General features: G+C 43.4%; 1 protein-coding gene across 1 annotated transcript in view; it reads right to left on the reverse strand.

The window, feature by feature from the left end:
• Positions 1 to 4,804: 4,804 nt before the first annotated feature.
• Positions 4,805 to 27,338, reverse strand: part of Dera (deoxyribose-phosphate aldolase) — a 79,487-nt gene continuing 56,953 nt past the window's right edge. Inside the window, exons 7-9 of the mRNA XM_028872190.2 lie at positions 10,129 to 10,241; positions 5,785 to 5,934; positions 4,805 to 5,559 (exon numbers count right to left, since the gene is read on the reverse strand). Coding sequence (XP_028728023.1) covers positions 5,503 to 5,559; positions 5,785 to 5,934; positions 10,129 to 10,241 — 320 coding nt within the window. The 3' untranslated portion in view covers positions 4,805 to 5,502. The remainder of the gene's footprint in view (positions 5,560 to 5,784; positions 5,935 to 10,128; positions 10,242 to 27,338) is intronic.

Here is a 27,338-nt window from a genome sequence, read left to right on the forward strand (position 1 = left end):
TGCCCAAGGCAACCACTACAGTTTGAAGTTCTTAGCTGGCTGCCTATATATCCATCATTCTGTACAATGCTCAGCAAAGTTTAAGCACCCTAGCTGCACATGCACTAGGGAAGAATTCTGTTGTTTAGAACTGGGAACCGTTCACAGCTATGCACAGTACTGACAGAGCGTATGCTTAAAGAGCAAAAGACAAATGTAAAACTTTCCAATGTTGAACACACTAAGCACCTAATATTTCCCTAAGCTCTAGGGGGTTCCCTATCCAGAACCTTCAAAGGAAGAGTCAACTGTCTGTGAAGCATGCCATCCCTAGAGTGTGTTATCTATCCCAAATGTAAGTTAAAGAATGATGTCTGTTAAAATAAAGCTCAGCTTTAAGCACCTGACTACACTTGAATCATCAAAAGCTAAAGTGTTCCAAATTGGTAAAATGAAGTGCAGCTGAGTCTCCCTATGCATAGCAGGAATTCTTTGGAGATTTCAAGGATAATGATTATAACATGTCTAAAGTGTTTATTCTAGGCTCCAGTGTTTGCTTTGAGAGCCCAAAGTGAAGTCAAGTTCATTGCCCACTGTGAAGGGATTAAGGGATGATGCCATTACCATTGTTTCCTCCCAGGGTGACACCCAGCAACACTTCTGGAGATAAAGCCCTGCAACCAGTGGATTTGACTGCCTCAAGGATGCACTCATGACTTTGGGATCTCAGACTTGAGGGCAAGCTTTCCTAGGCCAGTGCTTCTCAAGTGTGGGTCCAGGACCACAGTCTGCATTTCTTGGTAAGTTCTCAGTTTCCAGTCTTGAACTGCACCCTTTAGGTGGGGACCCCAACCCTATTTCGTGAAAGACCAGGATTTCTGATCCTAGCATTTGAAAACCACTCTCTTTGCAGCATAAGACACCCCCAAAAAAGGACAGTCTATTGAGGGGACAGGAACAACAAGAAACATCTTCTTGATGACACATTTCAGGACTCATCTAACTTTATTTCCCTTGCTCAAATTGAATACAGAAGTCTCCTGGGATCATCAGATATGAAGGAAACTTGGGTCTTCTCAGGTAAAACACTCCCAGGTTTTTCTCATATAATCCAGGCTGACATTAAACTTCTGATCTTCTTGCCTTTTCTTCCCCAAGTACTAGATGCACGCCACCGCGCCTGGTGTATGAGGTACTAGGAATCGAACCAAGGGTTTTTACACTTGCTAGGCAAGCTACATACCGAGCTCCTTTATAGTCAATATTTCAAGCTCTTCCTCATCCCTGTCAATCATGGGAGTAAAGTATAACATTATATTATTATAGCATCATATTATTGCTCAAATGAATTGAAAACATTCCCAAATTTCCTCCAGAAAAAAAATAATACCATAAAACCAATGTTGTTGGCTTGTGTTAAATTTAATGTGTAAAGTGTTGTGCTTAATGTGTATCTGTGCATGTGTGCAGCTGGTGCCCACAGAAGCCAGAAGAGGGCATTGGATTCCTGGAGCTGGAGTTACAGATGGTTGTGAACCACTGTGTGGATGCTGAGAACCAAATCTGGGTCCCCTGTAAGAGCAGTGAGTGCTCTTAACTGTTAAGAACATTGCTCCAGCCCCAAGACATATTTTTCTTTAATCAATTTTAGGCTTGTCTTTCCTACAGACTGCTCCTTGCTCTTCTTGCTTTTGTTTTAAAAAGTTCTAGTTCATTGTAAGGTCACCATATTTCATATATTGCATTAAGCATTTGATCCTCTTTTGTCCTATTAAATAAGAACGGACCAGATGGATATTCCTCTAGTCTCTCTCCTGAGCAGGTTTTAGGCAATTAAAAATGATTATTTTTACTACGTATTTTATGTGTCAGCCAGATGTTATCTGTGGTCATTTCTGGAAAGGATCGCTCTATAGAGGTTATAAAGTACTTATTTTCCTTTGGGAGACTGGACTTCAGAGTGTGATTGGGAAATCACATGAAATTGATTTACTCTTGTATGCTTGTTCCAGTGACAAAAACCGGCCTAATAGCTCATCATCCTCGAAAGCAAAGATCTATTCAAAATTTTCCTTCCTCGTATCTCAGCATTCTGGCCCTGTTTGTGCTATGTCAGAAACAGAAAACAAGCAAGCCCATCTGATCGACGGAAGAGGAGTGAACAGCAGCTTCACACTCTCATTTTTCCAAAGAACTGATTTGGCTTTTGTAAGCTTCTCCACCTGACACAGTGAAGTGTCAGCTCACTCAGGACCTCGAGTGCAACTGCTTACCACGTGGACACACTTCCAGATATCACTAACAGTTTTTACACAGCTCTCTCTTCCTTTCTGTTTTTCACGCAAGCTAATTCATCTGCATTTCTCATTAGTGTTGAAATGATCCAGAATGAAGCAAAGGATTCATAATTATACAACTGCTCTGTGATTACACAAGTCATTTTCTCCCCATGCATAACACAAATTAGGATCCAAATAATTTTTCCTAAAACAAAATATAATCTCTTTAAAAATGTACATCTATAGGTCATCCAAAATTATGACATTATGATCAACAGGAAAACTCAACCACACTAGCACATAATCGAACAGCTAAGTGAAGGTGGCCTCGAAAGCACTAAGTCTCAGACTAAACTTAATTTAGTTTATGATTTTGAATGACACGGTGAGTCAACAGGCAAGAGCATTTCAATTTCAAAAACCTGACCCTGTCCCGTCAAATACATCAAGAGGTGGTGATGTGGATTCTGGCTTCAGCTCTGACTTTGTTTTTGAGACAGCGTCTTACTATGTGGCCCAGAATGGCCTGGAACTCTCCAGGTAGTCTCCATGCAGACCTGTAGACCTGGATGGTCCCAAAGTATTGGAGAGCTGCCTTAAAGACATTAAAGGCGAGCATGCTTCAGCTCTGGCTAGAATGTAACCTTGATGAAGTGGTTTTCTACTCTTGAGTCTTTTCCCATGTACAAAACGACAGAGCTATGTCCCTTCAAGTCCCCATTTCATATGATTAAGAGTCAAGTTTAGGCCTACCAAGCTTTATTGCAATACTGTAACCATTTGGGGGCAAGAAGGTTGTCCCTATAAACTGAATCTTTTCACACAGAACCTGGCCATTCATTTCCTAGTTGTGTAAAACATCTGTCCCTAATGTTCTGAAGTGAAACATGGTCACCTCAGAAATGACTTGTTCCTTGGGTTTAATAGCAATCTCTGTCAGCTAGGATGTCACCATTAAAATCATCTGTGTAACACGAAGATAAAGAGGTAGGTAATAAGGGCCAGGAGTGCCTCATGAAGAACCCCAAAGTCCGTGGAACAAACTGTCTCTCAAAATATAACATTATTTTCCTTGGATCAGGCCACACTCACCAGCTTCTATGGGTTTGAGAGAGTCACAAGTCTTAAATCTCCTGCCCGCATCTGTAACTGTCCACAGAGGTCGATTTCAGTGATGCCTCATATAAATTAAAATTGCAGATAATGATGCCTGTTCACCTGATCAACTAAAATGACCAGCTGGGTTTAATGGGAGGAAAACAGAAACCCCACTGAAATTAGAATAGCTTTGAAGGTGATAGGATGTAATTATTTTTCCGTAATGTTTCTTCTCCAAAGGTGACTGGTCACTGCGCTGGCGAGCATCAGGGCCAGCACGTTATGAAGTTGGATACAGCACTCAGAGCTAAGGCACAAGCCAGGAGTCAGCATTTTGCTATGGTGCTGGGGAAAGCAGGGTTTCTTTTCTGTTCTTATTTTAGCTGTTTCCTTTACAGTTAGTGAGGTGCTTTCAGGGAATTGCTTAATTGACTCCCGAGAGGCAAATTCTAATTTAGATCGGTACAAAGTGTTTTCTCTTTCTAGTCATAAAACATTTTCTTGGATTTGTTCTAATTATCCTTGGGGTGATGTGATCTTGGGTCTGAAAGCACTGTTACATCACCTCCCTCACCCCTTCCCTTCACAGAGGCAGACATGGAGGCTGAAGGATGCACACAGACTGGCCCAAAGTCCCAAGGTGAGGGAGAGGCAGAGGCTGGGCTAGACGTCTACAGAGGAAATGATGCACCAGACTGACTCAGGCTGGTGATTTTGCACCAGAGGTATTCAGAGAGGGGAGGGAGAGAGGGAAGGAGGACGGGAGAGAAAAAAGAAAGAAAGAAAGGATTGACTGATTCTTGATGAAAAGGCACCATTGTAAAAAGCTCAGGTTCTGCAACATGGTAGAGGTGTCAGCAAGCAAAGGAGCTGTGAGAGGGAGGAGCCAGAGGGAAGGAGCACACGAAGCATGAGGCCTGTCACATGTCACAGCTCTGTTGTGGCCCTAGCTGCATGAAGGTGACCCACGGAAGCGACTGCAGCCTCGGCAGCCAGCCTCCCCCCCTAGACTTGCTCATTACTTATTTATTCTTGTAGTCCCAGGTATCAAGTCCAAGGCCTCTCTCACAGGGCACACAAGCGTGCCATCCCTACACCATGGCTATTTCTCCACCTTGGACTGATGGTGTGTATGTGCACACACACGCATGTGCCCAGGTAAACGTATAAGCATGTGTGGAAAGTAGAGAGCAGCCTCTGTGTGGTTCCTCAGACGCAGTCTGCCTGGATTTTGGACAGGAGCCTTTAACTCACTGCATAGTAAGATGCCTGGTCAAGGCTGGAGTTACAAGCAGATGGCATCACATACCCAACTTTTCTTTTTCTTTTCTAATAATTTAAAGAGATTAAAACAACAACAATCACCAAGTCAGGCAGGGTGGTATTTCCAGCATTTTCAAAGTTCCAGCCCAGAAGCCCTATCCCCCCAAATAAACAAAATAGATAAATAAGCAGAGACTTTTGTATTTAAAAATTCAGTGGTATTCACATTTTCTCATAACAACATCAGAATCTCATTAGCAAAACAATTAATGAAAGATTTCCACCCACTACAGAAATTCAGGGGGATATCTAGGGAAGGACTCCACATTCCCAGGCAACAGTGGGAGGCTGAGTGTCACATTTTATTTTTTATTACATTTTATTTATTTATTATGTGTCAGAGGTAGGGGGCACATATGTGTGGACGTCAGAAGACAACTTCCGGGAGCTGGCTCCCCTTCCAGCATGCAGTTACCGAGAACTGAGCATGTGGTCAGGTTTGGTAGTAAGCACCCTTCCATGCCAAGCCCTCTTCCCTGCCCTGGAATCTCATGTCTCAGGCGATTTAACTTCATTTTCCCTCAGAATTTGCTACAGTACAGGCTACTGGGAACACTTTATTCGGAGTTTTTTAGAGAAAACTTTCATAAAATTAATAAATGTAGACCTCCTAATAATTTAGAGGATTGCAGCCTCACTTGATCTGAGTTCCACACATAGATTCAACTGTTTTGTTTCTTTCATTTTTTGAGTTAACTTCAGGGGAGATTTTAATGAAGAAAAGTCAGTTACTTATTCTTAAATTACATAACCTTGGCAATTATGCAAAAGACTTTTTTTTTTTAAACTTGTTGCAAGATGCTTTTCTGGGCTGGCTTCTGACCTAAGACATTGGAAGATCGTGATAAGCTGCATATCGTCCAGTCACGTGATGGTATATCTGTAAGGAAAACCAGTTTCATAAGTTAATAATTAAGCAAATATACACATAAAGTAGTAGTTATACTATTGCACAATAGTAATTTCACTTGGTGTTGCGATACTAAGTCTTTCAGCAGAATTTGCACCTGATCTACAGCAGGTGTGGGTTTGCGTGAAGGAGGTGAGACTTGGTTCTGATGTGGCCAGCCTCCACTCCTTCCAAGGACAAGGTCTTTTCACTCACCTGCCTCTCAATGTCTGAAAGCAGAGAACTGGCCCCTATCCGGAAGAGGTCAGGTGTCAGCCACTCATCCCCCAGCTCCTCCTTTACGAGAGAGAGCCATGCAAGGGACTCCTTTGCAGTGCGGATGCCTCCTGCAGGCTTAAAACCTACCTGACGGGAGGAGAGAAAGGGAGCCATTGTTAGCAGGCTGATTTCATGTGTCACCGTGAATAGAGAGTCTTGAGTCACACTTTCCCTCTTGGTCTTTTTCACTCCAGCAAAGGTATCTATTTCTGTAGAGCCTTACCTGACCATACTTCAAAACAACTTTTCCAAGATAAATGGAGACTGAGTCACTACTTCTGAAGGGACAAGAATGAGGCCACAACTCACTTAGTAAACCTCCACCATCCAGACTCAATCTACTGTACATCTGAAGAAGCCAAGGGAAGTGTCAACAAACAAGAAAATAAACCACAGGTGTCCATCCTGTCTGCACTGCTTCAAACAACCCTTCATCTTGAGGTGCAAGGCACTCGTGTATTTGAGAGTGGATCACTGTGGCCACAGGTCTACCTAACCAAACTGGCAGCAGTCCAGCAAGGAGAGGCGACAGTTGCTTTAATCAACTCAATTGCAGGCTTCTTCTTTGAGGCTGTAGGCACACAGTGTTCTATAAAGCAGGCATACAATTAATGTAAGCATAGGAGAAAAATGCCATACTGCTTTGACAGTTTATAGGGAGGGCCATAAACCAGCCAATTCACGGCTGAGAGGCTGAGTGCCACCTTGAACTCATGCTTTTCCACAGGACTTGAGTTCAGTTCTAGCACTCATGTTGAGGGGCTCTAGGTCCAGGGGTTCTGGTGCCCTGCTGTGGAATATTCCTTTACACTGTGTGAATATATGTCACTGTGATTGGTTTAAGAAACAAGCTGACTGGCCAATAGCTGAACAGGATAAAGTTAGGCAAGAAAGCCAAACTGAGAACGATGGGATGAAGAAGGGTGGAGTGAGGAACACCAGCCATCTGCCAAGCAAGCAGGACATGTAGAAAATGACATTAACACCAGGCAGTGGTGGTACACTCCTTTAATCCCAGTGCCTGGGAGGTAGAAGCAGACAGATCTCTGTGAGTTCGAGGCCAGCCTGGGCTACAGAGTGAGTTTTTCTCAGAAAAAAAAAAAGAAAGAAAAAAGAAAAGGAGGTAACAAGCAATGAGCCATATGGCAAAGCATAAACAGAAATATGGATTAATTTAAATGTAGGAGCTAGTAACAAGCCTGAGCTATTGGCTGAGCATTTACAATGAATATAAGCCTCAGAGTGGTTATTTGGAAGCAGCTGCCTGTACAGCCTATAGTGCCCTTTTCTGGCTTCCACAGGAACTCATACACACATGGTGCACACAAACACACAGGAAGGCACACACGCGCACACACACACACACACACACACACACACACACACACACACACACACACATACACACTCACAAATAAATACTTAAAAAAAAAAAGACACAGTCCAAACCAGCCAGTATATGTTATTTCTACACGATGTCTGATATCCATTAGGAAAAGCACAGGTTCCATGTGTAGAACTTCGTGCTCCCCTGATTCACTTGTCTTAGGAATGTAACTCTCCAGAAGAGTAGACAAAGCTCTACACACAAGTTGCCAAACCACACTGTTAGTAGCCCAAGCGCTCAGAGCTCTTTTTCAGACAGATCACACTAGCAGGAGGCACTGTGAACAGAACATAGAAAGGAGCCAATGAATGAAAGGCCCCATTAGCAAGCAGGAAACCTCACTGTGAACCTGACCACTGCCACTGTGTGGATGCTTCTCAGCCATCCCAGCCATTGCCGGCATCGCACAGACAAGGTAGTGATCTTGCCAAGCCTACTTCCTCACTCTGGGATATCCTGTACCATTCCTCTCTACCCTCAGTCCGCTCATGGAACAGTGTCGTGAATGGTCTCCCAAGTGGGTCCCCGCCTTAATCAAACATGAGACAGTTAGCTCAGTAAAAAGCATGATACACTAGCCACTGTTGAGGAATGGCAAATAAATAAACAAACAAATAAAATGAAGTCAGTGAGCTGACAAGAAGCATGCCTGTCGATCAGAGGAGCCTTTCTGCAGGTTGGGCAGTGTTCATAAAGATTTCCTATAAATATAATTCAGTGTCAACAACTCCATTCCAAAACAAAGCTTTTATATAAGTTAATATGTTTTAAGGGAGAGAATATGGAAAAAATAAACCTGTAGTGAAATCAGTTATGATACATTAAACTGCAGCTTCTCAGAGGTAGCACCAAGCATGGCCTGGGAAGGTGGGCTTTTGCACCATACAAAAACGGCTTACATCAATGAAGGAGGAACCACAGCCTAAGGCCTCCTAGGCTCGCTGTCTGTCAGCAGCTTAAAGGTCACGCCTGGCTTGCAGGTACAGACACAAACATACACAGGTTCTCCTTGCTGGAAATGAAATGTGATGAAGTAAATAGGATGTGTATTGCACTCTGCTTTTGCTTAACACTAAGTGGGGCAAGAACAACCATAAAGAAAGGATGCAAAGACAAGCAAAATACCCCTCCAAACTCAAGCCTGGACCACGTGTTCTCTGAGATTTGTTTTTCGCTGTCTAAAAGCTGTCTTAGGAAAAGACATGTTCATGTTTACACCCAAGAATTAACACAGGTTAGCATGGCTCATGATCACCCACTCAGGAACTATCTCTGTGGTCCCCAATGGCATGCTTTATCCCTAATGGTGAAGCTCATAAAATATGGACGCCAAGGGAATCTCCCAGACCCATGGCCACCAAGCCTGGGAGCCTGGGAATCCATATGCATGTCAAATTGAGTATCTGATTTTGATGTTCTCAGACCAATGCCTTATCAAAAACCTTCTGTGATCCAGCAGAATCAGTTTGTTAAATGACTTAGGAATGAGTCCCATGGCCCTAACTAGTGGTGACAGTTACAACAGAAAGAAAGAAGAACTTTTCCTTATACAGCTAATCTTTGAAAACAAAACAAATATTCTTTAAATTGCTGGATTTGTATCAGTGCAGAAAGACCAGTAAGCAGGAGACATTCATGGTGGGCCAGTGTCATCTGAAGGTCACAATATGTATTTTTCCTATCTGTACTTAACAATGTGAGCTTATTCAGAGAAAATTCTGGGAGGTTATTTCCTCTCACAAGCAGCACATTCCATGTAAGTTTCTAATTCCAAAATATATGTAAGCTACAGTCATTATCAAGTCTTACAGACATTCCATCCACTAGGTAAAGCATTAAAGGTCTTCTTGAGGGAAGTTCTAGATGGCAGAAATCAAGACACTGTTTTCTAAAAGACACCCTCAGGAAGGGAAGTCTCATTATATTGAACACACACACATACACACCTTTCCAACTATGCAAAAAAAAAAAAAGCCTTCTTTGATAATTTGTGACTAGACAAGCAACTTGAAGTAGAAAATCCAAATGCAGTTTTAAGAAATACTCCATAGGCATTTTTCCTTTTAACTTTGTATGTTTCAAAAAATTCTGTTATTCTTCGAAAAGCTGACAAAAAGCTAACATATACCCTCCCACTCAAAAGCTAACATATATTCCTCCTGAACACTCTCCCAAACAGCACATCCAACTGCCATAAAATGCAAAAAAAAAAAAAATGGATATTTAATTCAAGAGCTATAGGACGGAAAGCTACCATTTCCCTGCTGTTTCACGGTATTTCATTATTCTGTTTAATAAGTTCATCTCCTCGAGAATTTTCTCTTCACCTCATATTATTAAAAGTAATAAGTTTTTCTGGACCGGGGGTTTCCCAACAGAAAAACCAATTTATGTGTGTCCTTCAATAATGACAGGAAAAGATTATTTCCCATTATACTGCCTACTTTTCATATCACCACCACAGCTTATCATTCAATAAATGTTACTCCGCGATTCTTTCCATTCCGCGAGGAAGTTAAATTTCTACATTAACCTGTTTTCACCGGCCAACGCCTTGCCAGAAAAACCTCTGTGTCACAGCACAATTAGTTCCTTAAAGAACCCATTTAGGAATCTCTTGTCAGTGATAAAATTGTCTTCGGTTAATAAAAGGACACAGAGTGAGTTTACATCTTGATCACACACACGTGCTCTCACACTCACACTCACTCTGTTAATCGCATACTTTCCCACCGAGGTGTTCTTTTGTAACGAAAGGTAAATTAAACATTTATCTTAATAAAGGCGACTCATTCACACCTTCTGCATAGGGAGACGTTATCGTGCAGGCTGTGAGGAGGGTTATAAATAGCATTCTCTTCACTTTGAAGGGAGATTTGCTGGCAATAATGTACCTTGTTTCCAGTTTTCCAGAAGAAATCTCTAATGGCCCGTAGCATTACGATCGCTACCGGGAAGGTGGCATTTACCGTTTCTTTTCCAGTAGAAGTCTTAATAAAATCTGATCCTAAAACAAAAGAAAAACTCCCAGGTTAATTAAAAACTTATTTTTACACTTAAGTCACTGAAAGAGGTGAATTGTGTGCAACTCCCCACCCCTCCAGGGACAACTTTACTTTTTAATAATTATGTGAAAAAACTGAAATGAAAATCTACCTTTAAAATATTTCTGTTTATATGCAAGAGTCTGAAGAAAGGAAGAAGGGCTGCAAATTGCCATCTTCTGGACACAACCCAGCCACTGCGATCAGGTACCACAGCAGCAGAGTCAGTCACTACCAGGCCTGTCAGTCATCGGTCACCGATGGGACTCTACCCTTCGAACTGCTTGCTATTGGCAGGTTCTGGGGAGGGACAGTCATTGCCTTTGGTTGAATACCCATGGCGGAGCCCACCAGGCTCCAAGGGACAGTTCTAAACCCAGAGTTGCATGGCCTTGGTTAAAATCTGTGTCACAAAACAAAATACCAAGACACAAATGTATGAGAGGGGCTTATAAGGAAATACAGATGGTCGGTGGGGAGTACTAAGTGAGGGAATAGAAGAGAGGGTGGGCTATAAGGAAGGGTGCGGGGAGAGGAATCAGAATGCATCACATACATCTATGAAATGAAAATGAACAGAAAAAAATCTGTTCAGAATTTTATCTTCCTTCACCATCAGATAAATTAGCCACTGGATGGATTCTCATAGACCCTGGTCCTCCCGTCTCCATATTTCACAGCCAGTTAAAATCAAGTTGGTTTGTTTAATGCATAACTGGAATGAATAAAAACAAGCCCTGTGCTCACCACCACGTATCTTGACACTTTCCCACAGAACTGTGGAGTGCCTACTCATCTCCCCTTGTTCTCCACACTCAGTGGAAAGCACACAGCACAGCTGGACAGCCCCGGGACTGCCACAAGCCGATGTCTGTTGTATTAATGAAGTAGTAAGCCTCCCAACCAGATGAAGATCTCATGAGAGACACGGGACCCTTTCACAGTCCACAGACGTTTTCAACAGCTTCCTTCTTCTGAATCCTAAGCCTGTTTACTTGGTTTATTAGAACAGTATGAGGAGATAAATGATAACAGTGGTGAGGAGGGACTAGAACCTGGTGCCTCATGGGTGTCAGCAGTCAATCTTTCCCGTTACCAAGTACTGACACAAGCACTTTCTTCAGAGAGGACACTGAGGCATGGAAAAGTTAAGTCGTTTTCTTGAAATCACATGGCACAGTCTCTGCCCCACCCCACCCCTGTGTGCATGTGTGTGGTGGTATTGTGTTCCCCAAAGTATTGTGCACCCTAATAAACTTATCTGAGGTCAGAGACAGAATAGCCACTAGATACAAAGGCTAGAAAATGGTGGCACTCACACCTTTAATCCTAGCATTCCAGAGGCAGAAATCCCTCTGGATCTCTGTGAGTTCAAGGCCACATTGGAAACAGCCAGGCATGGTGACACACGCCTTTAATCCCAAGAAGTGAGCCTTTAATCCCAGGGAGTGGAAAAAAAAAAAACAAAAAACCAGAAAGATATATAAGGCGTGAAGACCAGAAACTAGAAGCATGTGGCTGGTTAAGCTTCAGGCTTTCGAGCAGCAGTTCAGCTGAGAGCCATTGGGATGAAGACACAGAAGCTACCAATCTGAGGAAACAAGACCAAGACCAGTTGAGAAGTTGGCCAAATGAGGTTAGCTGTGGCTTGCTCTGCTTCTCTGACCTTCCAGCATTCACCCCAATAACTGGCCATAGGTTTGATTTTATTAATAAGACTCTTTAAGATTCCTGCTACACATGTGTGTGATTTCAGCTAAAGCAGTCTACTTTAGTGTGTCTTTTAGAATTGTCCCACTTCTCTGGGGCCACACTATCAGCCAAAAACAGGGATGCCCTCCTTCAGTGGTACCTAGCCCAGCAGTGCTCAAAACCCAACCCATCCATGCATGGACGGGACCACAAGATACTGTTAGAGAAGAAAGTTCTGGAGTTTTGTTTCATAGGAGGGTGGAAACCAATCAGGATGCTGTATGCCGTATCACATACACACAGTTATAAAAACTGGAGTATGCGCTTTGAATGCTTTTATCATAAAGAAATGGCAAATGACTGAAAATACATATTCACACAGATTTGAATATTACCCAAGGAATATATGACTGAAACATCACATGTTCACCCTTTAATGTGTTCAAATTTTGTTTATCAGTTAAATGAATTATATTTTTGGATGAAAGAAGTCGATGTTCTCTGTCCCCACAACAGGTCAACTGAATCAGACTTTAATAAGCATACACAAGATTCTCAGGTACACATAGGTACAAGTTCACAGCTCCCATCCCATTGTAAGTGGAACAATACTTACAATTCATTTGAGTCTCTCAGATTCTATCAAAGAAATGTGGGACAGAACATGAAGGAAGAAACAACCTACATTTCCCCTTATAGTGTCGGTTTGAGAAGATACTTCACGACTATTCTGGGCACTGAAAGGCTCAAATCCACACACCTTTATTCCACACACTGTGAAGGCACTCACTGCGTGTGTAATAAAGACACAGCATATCCACACCCTTGCCTTGACAACCAGGCGACCCTAGAGGAATCATATGAAGGGCTGGGAGGAGACCTGGTGTCCAGTTCTGGCTCTCAGGGTAGTCATGCAAATTCCATCTTCCTCCTTTCTAGAACAGGCCTAAAAAATCCCTAGGTGCATCACAGAATTACACAGGCATCAAAAGGGAAAATCTGTGGAAACATCTACATCCCTCGAGGGCTACACCAACAAAGGAAGCCGAGGCCTTGGGCAGAGCTCTGGGGACGAGTCGGGGGCTGCGGCTCGCATAAGCCCCACAATGCCGTAAGCAGCAGAGATTACGGGTCGCCCTGAAGGCAGCTCAGAAAACCAGAATGCTGAGAGAGCTAGACAGGCAAGCGTGCTCGTAAGGTTTTCCAGAGTCACAAAGACTCTTGGGAATTGTGTTCTGAAAGCTTAAGGAAGGCTGAATTCCAAAATAATTGACTGGTGTTTTGGGTGGAAGAAATTTGGAGATAGTGTAACATGCAGAGTGTGGCATGGCTGTTGTTCACTGTATTTGCTCAGATTTACAGTGAGAAAGGGAAGAAAGCAGAGTGAAAAGATCATCAGTTTGGGCAAGAAAAGAGCTTGAATCTGTTTAAAGCTAAGCCAGGTGCAAATAAGGCGATGGTAGTTATAACTCTGTTATGGAGATTTTCCCTGGGACAATAAGAAAGGTGCCTGGGAAGCAGGCCCCCATTCATCGAGGGCTCTAGAATGCAACAATGAAAATTCACTTAAAGGGAGGGTGGGTTGAAAAGATAAGTCTTCAGGGTACCCACCTGGGGAAGGGTTTTCATAGATTTAGCCACAAAGGCACACAGAGGCCACTACAGCCAAAGCTGTACTGCAAGGGAGACAAATGGCATCTCCAGGTAGCTGGAGATGAAAGAGAACTGGGCAATGCCCATGCCAGGCTGGGTTTGAAGACACGTAAGAATGCAAGAGAGATGGGTCCTGGAAACCAGCGCATAGGTTCTAGAAAGCTACTCAGGGCGGTCAACATGTGCCGTGGTCAGATGCAGCCCCGAAGTGGGCTGCTCATGAGGCTGGAGAGGTAATCAAGCTGCAGTGTATAACCCAGGATGCTAGCGTGCTCGGAACACAAAACACAACAGAGAAGCCACATGTGCTATGCCCACAGGAGTAGACAGCAAAGCCCAAGTGATGCCATGGTGAGTCCCAGATGCCGGACTGGAGCTGCAGGACTTGATGTTTCCCCTGCTGGGTTTCAGTGTTGTTCTGGTACTGTTTTTCCTTAACAGGAACCACCGTTCCTTTCTTTCCAAATGGAAACTTTAACTGGGCGTCACTGTACATTGGAAGTGGAGAACTCTGATACAAGGCTCACAGTTTAGGGACTACTTTGAGTTTTGGAGCTCTTTGGGTCTTCAAACAGGGTGAAACTCTAAGACTTTTGAGATTTCTAAAGTTGGACTGAATGTATTTTGAAAAGAGATGGCCATCAGTAGGAGGACAGTGGTGAACGCTCGGTCCCTAGTTTTCTTGGAAGATTGTAGAGTGTTGTGATGCAGGGCTGTGCTGAGCTTCACCGGAGGAAGATGGCCACTAGGAGCAAAGCTTGGGGTTTATATCTTAGTCACTGCTTCCTGTCATGTCTCTGTTTTCTGTTCTACCAAGAGGTGAGAGGTGAGGAGTCCCAGCCCAATGCTTCTGCCACCAGAACTGAGTAGATTCCTAGCATGCCTGGCCCACCATGATGGACTGCTGACCTTCAAACACGAGTTGAAAAAAATCCTTCCTTTCTTCATTGTTTTAAGGAGTATTTGGTCACAGCAATGGGAAAAGTAGTACATACTCTTGTGATGTACATAAATACCATGGAAATGATGCATCCACGGAGATCAGCAGGCACCTTCTTTTCTGGGTCTAGAAACCAAATAGAAGAATGGACTTATGTGTGTGTGTACAAGTGTGCCACACACAAGGGTTCACATGTGGCAGTCAGAGGACAACTTGGGGGAATTGGTTCTCTCCTTCCACCATGCAGGTTCTCGGGATGGAACGGTCAGGCTTGAGGCAAGTGCCCTTATTCACTGAGCCATCTAACCCTAGTCTAGACTTATTAAGGACTCTCATGCCTTGCTGAAGTAACAGTGCATTTGACGGATACAATGCCTTCTCTCTAAGCCTTCATGATGCTCCTGAAATCGGCTTTGTGTGGAATTAATACAACTACTCCTATGAGTTAGCATGGTGTGTTTCTCTCCAGCCCTTTACTTTAAACTTTGAGTCTTGATTGTGGATCTCTTATAAACATTCAGTAGAGGCTTGGTGAGTTTTTTAAAACTCTCCTTTTAATTGGTATATCTGGACCATTAACATTTAAAGTGATTATTGATTCTGTTGGATTAATATCTACCATGTTTATACATCTTCCATCTGTTGCATTTTTTGTTAATTTTCACACCCTTTTGGATCTTCTCTGACTTATTTGAGCATTCCTTTTCATTTTATCTCCTCTCATCATAACAATTATACTTCTCTCATATGCTACTCGGAGACTGCCCTGGAGTTTTTAAGACATGGTTTTCAGTTCATCTCAGTCCATCTTCAAATAACACCATACTGCTGTGCGGGCACTGCCAGTGCCTTTGCCTTTAATGAAGGGTTCCTAAATTGTTTCTTCTGTCTGCCCAAGTCCTGCTGTCACGCACTCGGAGCTTGCGGTCTTTCCCCGCAAAGGCCTCCTTGTAACACTTCCAGTCAGGCGGTGTTCCTGCTCTGTGTCCCCCAGCTTTTGTTGTGGAGAAGCCGTCACTGCTACAGAGCTCCACTGTCAAGCACGGCCCTCCCCTCACTTATTGCTGACCTGGTTTCTGATGGGCAGTCCCCTGGGGTCACTTCTTTTGTCTGCTGAGGTCATTTTCTTTGTCTTTGGTAGGTAGCGTGTTTTCTTTCCCTGACTTGACTTTTTTAGGATTTCCTGTTTGCCTTTGGTTGTCTCCTATTTGCATATGCTATTACTAGGAACTGTAGCTAGAGTTTTCCTGCCTTGCCCACAGTCAGGACAAATCTCTCTCACCCGCCATTCCCACAGCCACTCAGACCCAACCAAGTAAACATAGAGACTTATATTGCTTCAAACTGTATGGCCGTGGCAGGCTTCTTGCTAACTGTTCTTATAGCTTAAATTAAACCATTTCCACAAATCTATACCCTGCCACGCGGCTCATGGCTCACCGGCATCTTTTCATGCTGCTTGTCAGGGTGGCGGCTGGCAGTGACTCCTTCTGCCTTCCTGTTCTTTCTTTTCTCCTCTCTGTTAGTCCCGCCTATACTTCCTGCCTAGCCACTGGCCAGTCAGTGTTTTATTTATTGACCAATCAGAGCAATTTGACATACAGACCATCCCACAGCACAGCCAAGTGCAGACCATCTCAGACACCTGCACTCAGGCCCGTGGTCCTAATCATCCTCTATGTGGACCTGCTGGGTAAAGCCACAAGGAACCTGAGAACGGGCTCCCACAGGACATATAGAATATCCCACAGCAAGGAACAGTTTTCTTTTTCAGTCTTCCTTGGAATTCTCTGACTTTCCTACGTCAGTGACTTATGGCTTGCCCTTGATTTTAGAACATTTGTGGCCATTACACACCTTTTATACAGTTCCTCTCTTTCCTATTCTCTCTGGTATTGGAATTACACAAGTGTTATAACTTCTGAAATTCTCCTCAAGTTTTTGGAGGTTCTGTCTTTCCTAACCACGCTTTACAGTTCAGTCTGGGAAGCGTCCAACAACCTATTGTCCTGGTCAAATGGTGAAGATCTGAAAGTGTTAAGTATCACGCCAAGTTTTTCCCTCCTGGAAACCAGGTATGAACTGAAATCAGAATACATAATGGTATATGTAAAGGAATATTGTGGGCATACACCAAATAAATATGATGATTAGAAAGAAGGGCAGTTCAAATTGACCCATTTAATGAGACTAATAATGTAGGGAAAATGCATGGGTGCAATTTGTTACAGACCCCAAAAGACAGATAAAATTGAAAGATGGGAAGGTCCTGGGAGAACCTGGTCATCAGACAAAAATATCAAAAGCACCAAGGATGAGGCACATCCTCTACGTAAGTAAGCCATTGGGGACACAGTGATCATATAAACATGTGCTTTAGGGGATGCTGCTCTTGGGGGTGACCCTGAGATGACCCAGTGGTGGAATACTTCCCTAGCATATGGGAAGCCCTAGGTTCCATCAAAACTACTGTTAACATTTCTTACATTAAAAACTAGAGAGAGTTTTGAACCTGTGAACATCTGGGTTCTGTCCTTGGGGGCCCCATGAAATCTAATCACATGACTCCAGTTTGCAGATACTACATTTAGTGTCTGTTTTGGATATCAGGAAAGACAACTGAGATGGCTTACAGTTCAGGCATTTAGGATACTGACTTTCATTAAATTTCGGGGAAAAAATATCAAGATTTGATTACACAGAATATTTTAGAAAATGTATTACATTGGTGCTTTACCACTGCTAAAGAACAACTGGACTCTCTGGTGGGACTAGGGAGCCATACTTTTGTTTCATTTCTCATTTTAATATTACTTTTCCTGCCCTTTGCTAAAACAAAATTACCTCAGAGAAATACATGCTGCTTTCAGAATCAACAAAAGCACAGAGCACCATCACCTCTCTTCAGTGTGTGAACCCAGCCACAGCCAATGCTACGTTAACACGTGTGAACCCAGCCAGTCAACCCTACCTTAACACGTGTGAACCCAGCCAGTCAACCCTACCTTAACACGTGTGAACCCAGCCAGTCAACCCTACCTTAACACGTGTGAACCCAGCCAGTCAACCCTACCTTAACACATGTGAACCCAGTCACAGTCAACCCTACCTTAACACGTGTGAACCCAGCCACAGTCAAGCCTACCTTAACACATGTGAACCCACAGCCAACCCTATCTTAACACGTGTGAACCCGGCCACAGTCAACTCTATCTTAATACATGTGAACTAGTGGTCAACCCTACCTTAGCACATGTGAACCCAGCCACAGCCAACCCTACTTTGGTGTGCTCAGCGTAGGGGCTAAAACCTTATGAGAAAATACCTCACCATCAGCATAAGCAAGCCATACAACCGGTCCACACATTGGATGAAATGAGCTAATGACTAAACTAGGTGAGGAAAGGCCTGAGAAAGTCAGAAGTACCACAATAAACAGACCAGCACTCAACTGTGAGTAGTTGAAATTAAAATTAATAATAAATGTGCTGCTTTACATAAAACTGTCTTTCTTATGTTCCTAATTTGGCACCTTTAGCACAATTCTGTTTTTGTGGTCTAAGGCTACTCAAAGCTTTTCTGCGGCCTGTAATTACAAGTCTCCATGGTACAGTTTCATTAAAAACTTTCATTAAACAACAGCTGCCCTTGTATATGGTCTTCTAATCAATTTGGTCAAACAGAATGACTTCTAATCAGCTGTTGATAAAAATAGAAGATGAAATTTTAATTCTAATAGATTAACCACAAACTCAAGACAGTCTTCAAAATCCATCTAACTCTATTCTCCAGTGGATTTAATGACTATTCAGCAACTCATTACTAAATAGAACAAGACGAACATTTTCCAGTTCATTAAAGAAATGTACTATGTATTTTTGCATTGTCCTCATGATTCGTTACAGGGAGTCTTAATTACAAGATAATGGATAATGGTTATTAAATGCAGACTGCAGTAATGAAGCCCTATTCATTTGCGAGCCTCAGAGACTGCAAAGAGAGGAAAATAAAATTACTAGCTTCAAAAGATTAACGGATCAAATTATTATTCAATTTTCAAAATCTCATTCAGACTTCATAGAAACAAGAAGAGATTAAAAACTAGTATTAAGACCAAAGTAGTACATTTACAAAAATAATATCTTAGGGCTATTGCTGCATAATAAGCTTCAGATGTGATTATATTTTAAAGTATAACTAACAATGGAAAAACATACATTTTTATTTCCTGAACAAATCTTATTTATGATACAGGCAGTTTCTAGTGAGATCTGAAAGCCTTGGTGACTCTGGGAAATGTGTTCCAATGCACAAAAGGACAGCACAATGGAAGCTGTTATTAACACTGTACGCTTTACTAATGAAAAATAGAATTTAAACTCAACTGCTGCCGGAGAAAGCTTGTCCCTAAGTGGAAGTCGCATGGACCCTAGAATAAGAGCTCCCAAGCACATTGTTCATTAGCCCCACGTTTTGTATTACTCCCTGAAAAATTACCCCTTAAAGGTAGTGGGAAAGTTTTGTATGGTGATTCTAACACTAATTTACACTTACACTCTGCAATGAGATACTTTTTTAAAATATACAGAATGTATAAAAATATGACACACCAGATTAAAACCTATTAGACTCATTTGTTCCACATGAGTTCTAAAATAATTTAGGGTGAGATAGAAAGATCCGGTTTCATGGTTGAAGAATGTCTAAAGAAGGAAACTGGGGGCAGCAATGGAATGTTCCTCTTCCCTCTAAGAACAGCTGTTCCACGAAGATATGTGTATATGACCCATAAATCTTCTCGAGAGAAAAGGGGGGATGTTTTGAAAGAGAGACAGAGAAAGAGACACAAAGAAAGGGAGACAGACAGAGGAGGAAGATGAAGGGGGAAGGGGAGGAACGGGGAGGATCTTTTCTCTCTAGCTCATTCTTTCTGAACACACAGCAGTGGTGATGCTTTTCACTGTCTAGTCCATCACATGAACGAGGCAGCATAGTAAACAGTAAGGCATATTCAAAGAAAATGGCAATCAGAACGCAGGCACAATGTCAGGTTTAAAAATGCCTCTAACACACCAAGGATGTGCTTAGCTCATGGTACCCACTTAGAATAATGCAAGGTAGTGATTCAAGATGGACTGTGGGATGGAGACCCTGACTGCATCATCCCTGGTACCTGACAGGAGTCTTGTGGGAGATTATCTAAACAGTAACACTAACCATTCAAAGAATGAATACTAATATCAACAACAGTCTGGCTGGGGGTGTGGCTCAGTTGGTAGGGTGAGTGCCTGGCATGGTTTGATCCCCAGCACCACATAAAGCCAGACACAGAGGCACACACTCACAGCCCAGCATTTGGGAGACAGAGGCAGGGGCATACCATATGGAGTAGAAGGCCTTCTCTGACTTCACAGCCATTTTGGCTAACATGAAATCTTGATGTCCAGCCCCACTTAAGGGGGAATGGTGGATTTAAGTGATAGCTTTATATGCCAGAAGCGTCTTTTAGTTTAAAATATTTGGTTTGTTTAAAATAAGTTTCAGAACTGTAACAACACTGGACATGAGTCCATAACTAATGCAGGTAAATCCTAACACTGGCTTTCATCTGTGTGATCTTGCAAACAGCACTGAGTTTTATTGTTGTTTTACAAATTTTGGAAAAGAAAAGCTCTACTTAAGTCAAACGGCCAAGTTGATTTGCCCAGTATTTTGAACTAAGAATTGCGATGGCGAACACCAGCTGTCCCTCAGATTTTGCTCTATTTATTAGTTATTGTTATTTATTTATTTATTTATTTATTTATTTATTTATTTATTATTGTTGGTTGTCCAGAAAACATGTATAAAAATCTATAGTTTCCAAACTCAAATGTTGGAGTTCCAGACAAATGCTACCATTCTAGGGTCTCACCCTCTTTGCCCACTTCTGAGTAAGGCTGCTGAGGAAGGAGGGTCACTGGGAAATCTGTGACAAAAACACAGACTCCTCAGTGGGCAGCTGGTCTCCCTGTTTCTGGACATGACCCCCTATGTGGACTATTTAAAAATTTTAAATAGAAATTTAAAAGTGGAGAAGAGGGTGAATTTATAGGGAGGAATGAGGAGACAAAGAAAAACGGAACTGTGGAGGCCTCTGATGTGACTAGACTGGAGGCCACTGACGTGACTCACTACAGTGCCTTTACAGCAAACATCGTTTGCCACTCCTGGAGACGCATCACAGTTTAATGGCAGAAAACAAAACATGACAATTTTTCTGCCTTTGTTACTAGTGTATAATTGTCAACTTAGTGTATATTTACGTTACATTGTGCTAGAACACTTTATTTTAAAAGTTGTTTTAGTCAATGACTTGGGGTTCATCAAAACAAAACAAAACAAAAAAAAAAGTGAATTTTAGCTTGGGATTAGAACAGAATTTCCAAACATTTCTGAAACGGCCCTAAACAGCCTTCTGCAATTTCATGTTATAAAATCAAAGCATTGGTCAACTCTGAAGAAACATTAAAATACTTGACTAATTCAGCCAAGAACTGATTCTTTATGTAAAAATGAGTAGAGCACATGGAAATATTAAATTAAAAATGTGATTTTCTATTAAACAGTTAAAACATGTATACCAAAAGTTGTTTTGTAAAACAAATTTCTATTTTTAAAAAAATCAATAAATGGTTGGTTGGTTTATCCATTTTATAGACCTAGATATTTGGAGTTGTGTAATATTTTTTCCAGGTAAAAATAAGTAAGAAGTTGAAAATGTTTAGATAGAGGGGAGTAAGACCCCTTGATGGTATTTAACTATCCTCTCTGTCCCAGAATCGGGTTCTGCTCCCAATAACAGGGGAATGGATACTGCTGGAAATGGTCAAGACAAAGAACGTTTTTAGAATTTGTTTTTATTTTTAATTATGGTGTATGGAGGAGTTCATATACATGACTGCAGATACCCATAGAGGTCAAAAGTGTCAGACTCCCCTGGAGTTGGAGGCACAGGAGGTTTTGAGCAGTCCGACATGGGTGCTGGGAGTTGAACTTGGGTCTCTGTAAGTACAGTGCACGCTCTTCCTGCTGAGTCATTTCTCCAGGCTCTCTTCTTGTTTAAAAAAATGAAATACTTATTTATTATTGGGGTGTGTTGTGGGGATAGGTGTGGTGTGTGTGGATAGGTGTAGTATGTGTGGATAGGTGTGGTGTGTGTGGGTAGGTGTGGTGTGTGTGGATAGGTGTAGTGTGGGGGGTAAGTGTAGTGTGTGTTGATAGGTGTGGTGTGTGAGGATAGGTGTGGTGTGTGTGGATAGGTGTAGTGTGGGGGGATAGGTGTGGTGTGTGTGTATAGGTGTGGTGTGTGTGGGTAGGTGTGGTGTGTGTGGATAGGTGTGGTATGTGGATATGTGTGGTGTGTGTGGATAGGTGTGGTGTGTGTGGATAGGTGTAGTATATGTGGATAGGTGTGGTGTGTGGGGGTAGGTGTGGTGTGTGTGGATAGGTGTGGTGTGGGGGGGGTAAGTGTAGTGTGTGTGGATATGTGTAGTGTGTGTGGATATGTGTGGTGTGTGTGGATAGGTGTGGTGTGTGTGGATAGGTGTAGTATGTGTGGATAGGTGTAGTGTGTGCTGATAGGTGTGGTGTGTGTGTGGATAGGTGTGGTGTGTGTGGATATGTGTAGTGTGTGTGGATAGGTGTGGTGTGTGTGGATAGGTGTGGTGTGTGTGGATAGGTGTGGTGTGTGTGGATAGGTGTAGTGTGGGGGGTAAGTGTAGTGTGTGTTGATAGGTGTGGTGTGTGTGGATAGGTGTGGCGTGTGTGGATAGGTGTAGTATGTGTGGATAGGTGTAGTGTGTGTGGATAGGTGTGGTGTGTGTGGATAGGTGTGGTGTGTGTGGATAGGTGTGGTGTGTGTGGATAGGTGTGGTATGTGGATATGTGTAGTGTGTGTGGATAGGTGTGGTGTGTGTGGATAGGTGTGGTGTGTGTGGATAGGTGTAGTGTGGGGGGTAAGTGTAGTGTGTGTTGATAGGTGTGGTGTGTGAGGATAGGTGTGGTGTGTGTGGATAGGTGTGGTGTGTGTGGATAGGTGTAGTGTGGGGGGATAGGTGTGGTGTGTGTGGATAGGTGTGGTGTGTGGGGGTAGGTGTGGTGTGTGTGGATAGGTGTGGTATGTGTGGGTAGGTGTGGTGTGTGTGGATAGGTGTGGTGTGTGTGGATAGGTGTGGTGTGTGTGGATAGGTGTGGTGTGTGTGGATAGGTGTGGTGTGTGGGGATAGGTGTGGTGTGTGTTGATAGGTGTAGTGTGTGTGGATAGGTGTGGTGTGTGTGGATAGGTGTGGTGTGTGTGGATAGGTGTGGTGTGTGTGGATAGGTGTGGTGTGTGTGGATAGGTGTGGTATGTGGATAGGTGTAGTGTGTGGGGATAGGTGTAGTGTGTGGGGGTAGGTGTAGTGTGTGATAGGTGTAGTGTGTGTGGGTAGGTGTGGTGTGTGTGGATAGGTGTGCATTTGCCAAAGTAAGTGTGGCAGTTGGTAAATAACTCTGGCAGCTGCTTCTCTCCTTCCTTCATGGGTTCTCAGACACAATTCAGGTTTGTGAGACAAGGCTTATACCACTGAGCCATCTCACTAGCCACACAAGATGCTTCTTTATGGAACCCACTCCATTAGCAGAGGTCTTGACTCAAGTTACATAACTTATGTCTTCCCTTGAACTAACCACATAGGTTAGAAAGAATCTGTCTCCACCATGTTACCACTTTTTTTTCAATGTCTATGGCATTGCAGAGAAGAGAAAGTGAGAGTCAGGGTAATGGGATCAGTACCCCATGATTATAAGAAAAAGCCCGAGAATCAGGGTAATCAGATCAGTACCCCATAATCATAAGAAAAGACCTGAGCGTCAGGGTAATCAGATCAGTACCCCATGATTATAAGAAAAGACCCGAGAATCAGGGTAATCAGATCAGTACCCATGATTATAAGAAAAGACCCGAGAATCAGGGTTATCAGATCAGTACCCCATGATTATAAGAAAAGACCCGAGAATCAGTGTAATCGGATCAGTACCCCATAATCATAAGAAAAGACCCGAATACCCACAGCTTTAGTATATAGGTATGAGAGTTTGGATAAAATATCAAAGTGTTAGGGGCTGGAGAGATGGTTTTGTAGTTAAGTACTCAAATTGCTCTTCCAGAGGACCTGAATTTTGTTCTCAGCACCCATGTCTATCACTCACAGTGGTTTGTTAAAGCCAATGCCCTCTCCTGGCTTTGAGGGTACCTACACTCATATGCACATACCCCCTACAGAGACACATGGTTAACAATAAAAAATTCTTTAAAAATAGTGTTTTATACCATCACAGAACAAAATCACTGATCAATACATAGAAAATTACAGACAACAAATGTATCCAAATCCAAGTGCTTTGTCTTTGGCCAGCCCCCTGGAGCTGACCCACCCAGCTGTGAGCACTGACTTGGGCAGGTGATGTCCCCAGTGATAAGATGGTTTTGAAGACATCTTGAAATGACAACGCCATATCTAGCACATTCCCCTGACTCCTCACATTTTTGGCGAGGGGAGACGGAAAAGGATCCTCCATGCAAGATGGAAAATAACTGGGTTATCACTATACTTGGCAAAGAAGAGTGAATGAAGGCACATTTTAACAAAATAACAGGTAGGGTATGCTTTAAACAACCGAATCTCATTTTGATTGTGCTTCCTATTGTCAGGAGCGAGTTTGGAATGTATAGTATATATTAACATTAAAAGTCAGGTATGCTTGTGTGGAATGTATTAACTCAAGAGAAAATTACTCAAATTGAAGAAATAGCTGCTTAAAATGGATTTAGAAATACATTTTACTGAACAAAGCAAGCTGGAAAATTAGGCTACTTTATCAGGATTAGAAAGTGCTATGAATTTTAAACACAAAGCTTTTAAAAACAATGCAGTACATATTTGAGATTATCATACCTCAATGTCATCATAAATCTTTTTTCCCCAACAATTGACGATGAGTCTGGAGAGTTACTTTGCACAGTGGCCTGCCTTTCACAAAGGCAGCTGTGTTAATTTTGCTGTGGGGAGATTTATCTCCGGGCAATGATTCTAAGGCACCCACAGAACTCGTAGGCCTCCCATTAGATCTAGAGATGGGTGAGCCCTGCAAAGGCTCCCGGTACAAAGCCTTTACTGTACAGAGATCCCTGGTGGCCATCTGCCCGGGTACCATTCGCCAGCCATTCACAAAGACAATGCGGATCCCAACTTATTTCCAAGTCAAAATCGTGTCTATTTTACAACTAACTAGTCACACCTTCCCTTTATCTGTATTCCTCTGTACTCAGCCACCACCAGAGACCGGTTCTCCCAGAAAAGAGGGCATTCTGGCGAAGAGGGGGAGGGGCTCTGAAAACCTCTTCTAATGGATGGGTACAATCAGAAAAGGTCACCAGAAACTGTGACAGTTCATCTGGCGGGCCATTCAAAATCATTCAAAAATTCCTGAAGGCGGGTGGGGCTGGAGAGATGGCTCAGTGGACAAGAGCACATATCGCCCCTGCAGAGGACCTAAGGTCAGTTCCCAGCACCAAGTCAGCGGACTCACAACTTAGGACCTGTAACTCCAGCTCCAATGGATTCTAGGCTACCTTCCTGCTCCATCTCCACTTGAACTTTCTGCTATGCATGGGGTATTCTGAACACTACCTGTACACTGCTGTGAATATAGCCATTATTCCTTCCTCTGAGGCATATGCCAGAACCCCGTGTATTCAGAGCCAAACATTCCGCGTATCTCAGTGGCTTTATTCGATGTCAAGACCCCAACAGTGTACACAGATAACGTAAAAATATAAAACCCGGTGAAGAAAAACAACTCAACTACTAAGTTTCATCACGATGGGAAGCAAGATTTGCAGCGATAACCTGTAAAGGAAAAAGACACTTGGGATAACAGACAAGCAGTACTGCCCCATGTCTGGAAACCCACTGACTTGTCCTTTGGTCACACAAGGCCTTGAGAAGGTGTTCTGTGCTGCTCTGGTCCAGAGTTTTTCTTTATATATCTAATGCCTGAAAACTAACAATTATAAACTTTTTTAAACATGAAGATCTAAAGAGCATCGTAAGCTGAACAGATGGAAGTGGTTCAATTGTGGCCTTTTCACTATGAAACCCTCAGCTGTGTGGCTGGGATGGCAGCTCAGTGAGTCACTGTATAATATAAGCACAGGGGACCTGAGGTCCACCCCTTAGCACACACACTAAGAATAACCTGCCTGGTGGCCTGCCTCTACAGTTCAGTGCTGAGGAGGCAGGAGCGGGCAGATCCCCAAGGCCTACTGGACAGCCAGCCTAGCTGAACTGGGGAGATGAAGGTAAAAAGTGAGAGACTCCGCCTCAAAAACACATGGTGGAAAATGACTGAGGAAGATACTCAAGGTTTACTTCCGCCCTTCACACACATGCACATCCTCACAGATATGTGCACACTCATAAATCACACACACACACACACACACACACACACACACACACACACACACACACCTGGGATCTCCACATTCTGAAATATGAATTTCACCTGACATTCTACTGTTCTGATTTGCCATTCACTAAACCATCATAGACCCTAGCTGTCTGAATCCTGCCCTCACTCCTCTGGGTCTGGTGTCTTACGCCATCAGTGGGCGTGTGCAACTACGTACCAGCCTTTAAAAGGCTGGATGTGAACCCCCACCCCTCTCTCTCTCTCTCTCTCTCTCTCTCTCTCTCTCTCTGTTCCCTCTCTGCTCTGCTCTTTCCCCCCAGGACTTGCTCCCTTCCCCTCCCGGTTCTGCTGTGGCCTGTGACTTTTCCGCCGGTAACCAGCGCCACCAACCAGTGCCATATTACTATCACTAGCTAGTTCTGACAATACAACAGGAAGCATCGTACACGTGGGAGCAGCACAGCACTCTTTCTGAGAGTACTTCAGAGCCAGGCGTCACCTACACGTGCTCCACACCTGCTCTCACTAAATCCGTGAGGTGCTCAGCAGCCCTCCCTGATGAAGATGCCAGACCCCCGAGACTGGAGCTGAACACTCTTGTCATGAGTGAGATTTCACGGGCTTCTTTAATGCAACATCCAGGCTTTTTAATGACATCGTGCTTTCTGCTTCCTAAACGGACAACTTGCTGCCCTGCAGAAATACCCTCTACCTCATCAGCTCCGGGCTCTACTCCTCCCCTCCCTGTCAGAACTCTTTTCTGGCCAGTTCATTGGCCATGGCTTTCTTTCTGTTTTGAGGATAAACACAGGGTTGGAGCTGTGGCAGCCAGCTTAGCAACATGAGGGAATTACCTAGAGAATAAGAGCAGTGCCACACCTGACACCAGCAAGCACCATCGGTGACCACCTGCACCTCACACCTGACACCGGCAGGCACCATCGGTGACCGCCTGCACCTCACACCTGACACCAGCAGGCACCATTGGTGACCGCCTGCACCTCACACCTGACACCAGCAGGCACCATCGGTGACCACCTGCACCTCACACCTGACACCAGCAAGCACCATCAGTGACCGCCTGCACCTCACACCTGACACCAGCAAGCACCATCAGTGACCGCCTGCACCTCACACCTGACACCAGCAAGCACCATCGGTGACCGCCTGCACTTCACACCTGACACCAGCAAGCACCATTGGTGACCGCCTGCACCTCACACCTGACACCAGCAGGCACCATTGGTGACCGCCTGCACCTCACACCTGACACCGGCAA

Source organism: Peromyscus leucopus, chromosome 3 (assembly GCF_004664715.2).
Source record: "Peromyscus leucopus breed LL Stock chromosome 3, UCI_PerLeu_2.1, whole genome shotgun sequence".
NCBI classification, from domain to species: domain Eukaryota; kingdom Metazoa; phylum Chordata; class Mammalia; order Rodentia; family Cricetidae; genus Peromyscus; species Peromyscus leucopus.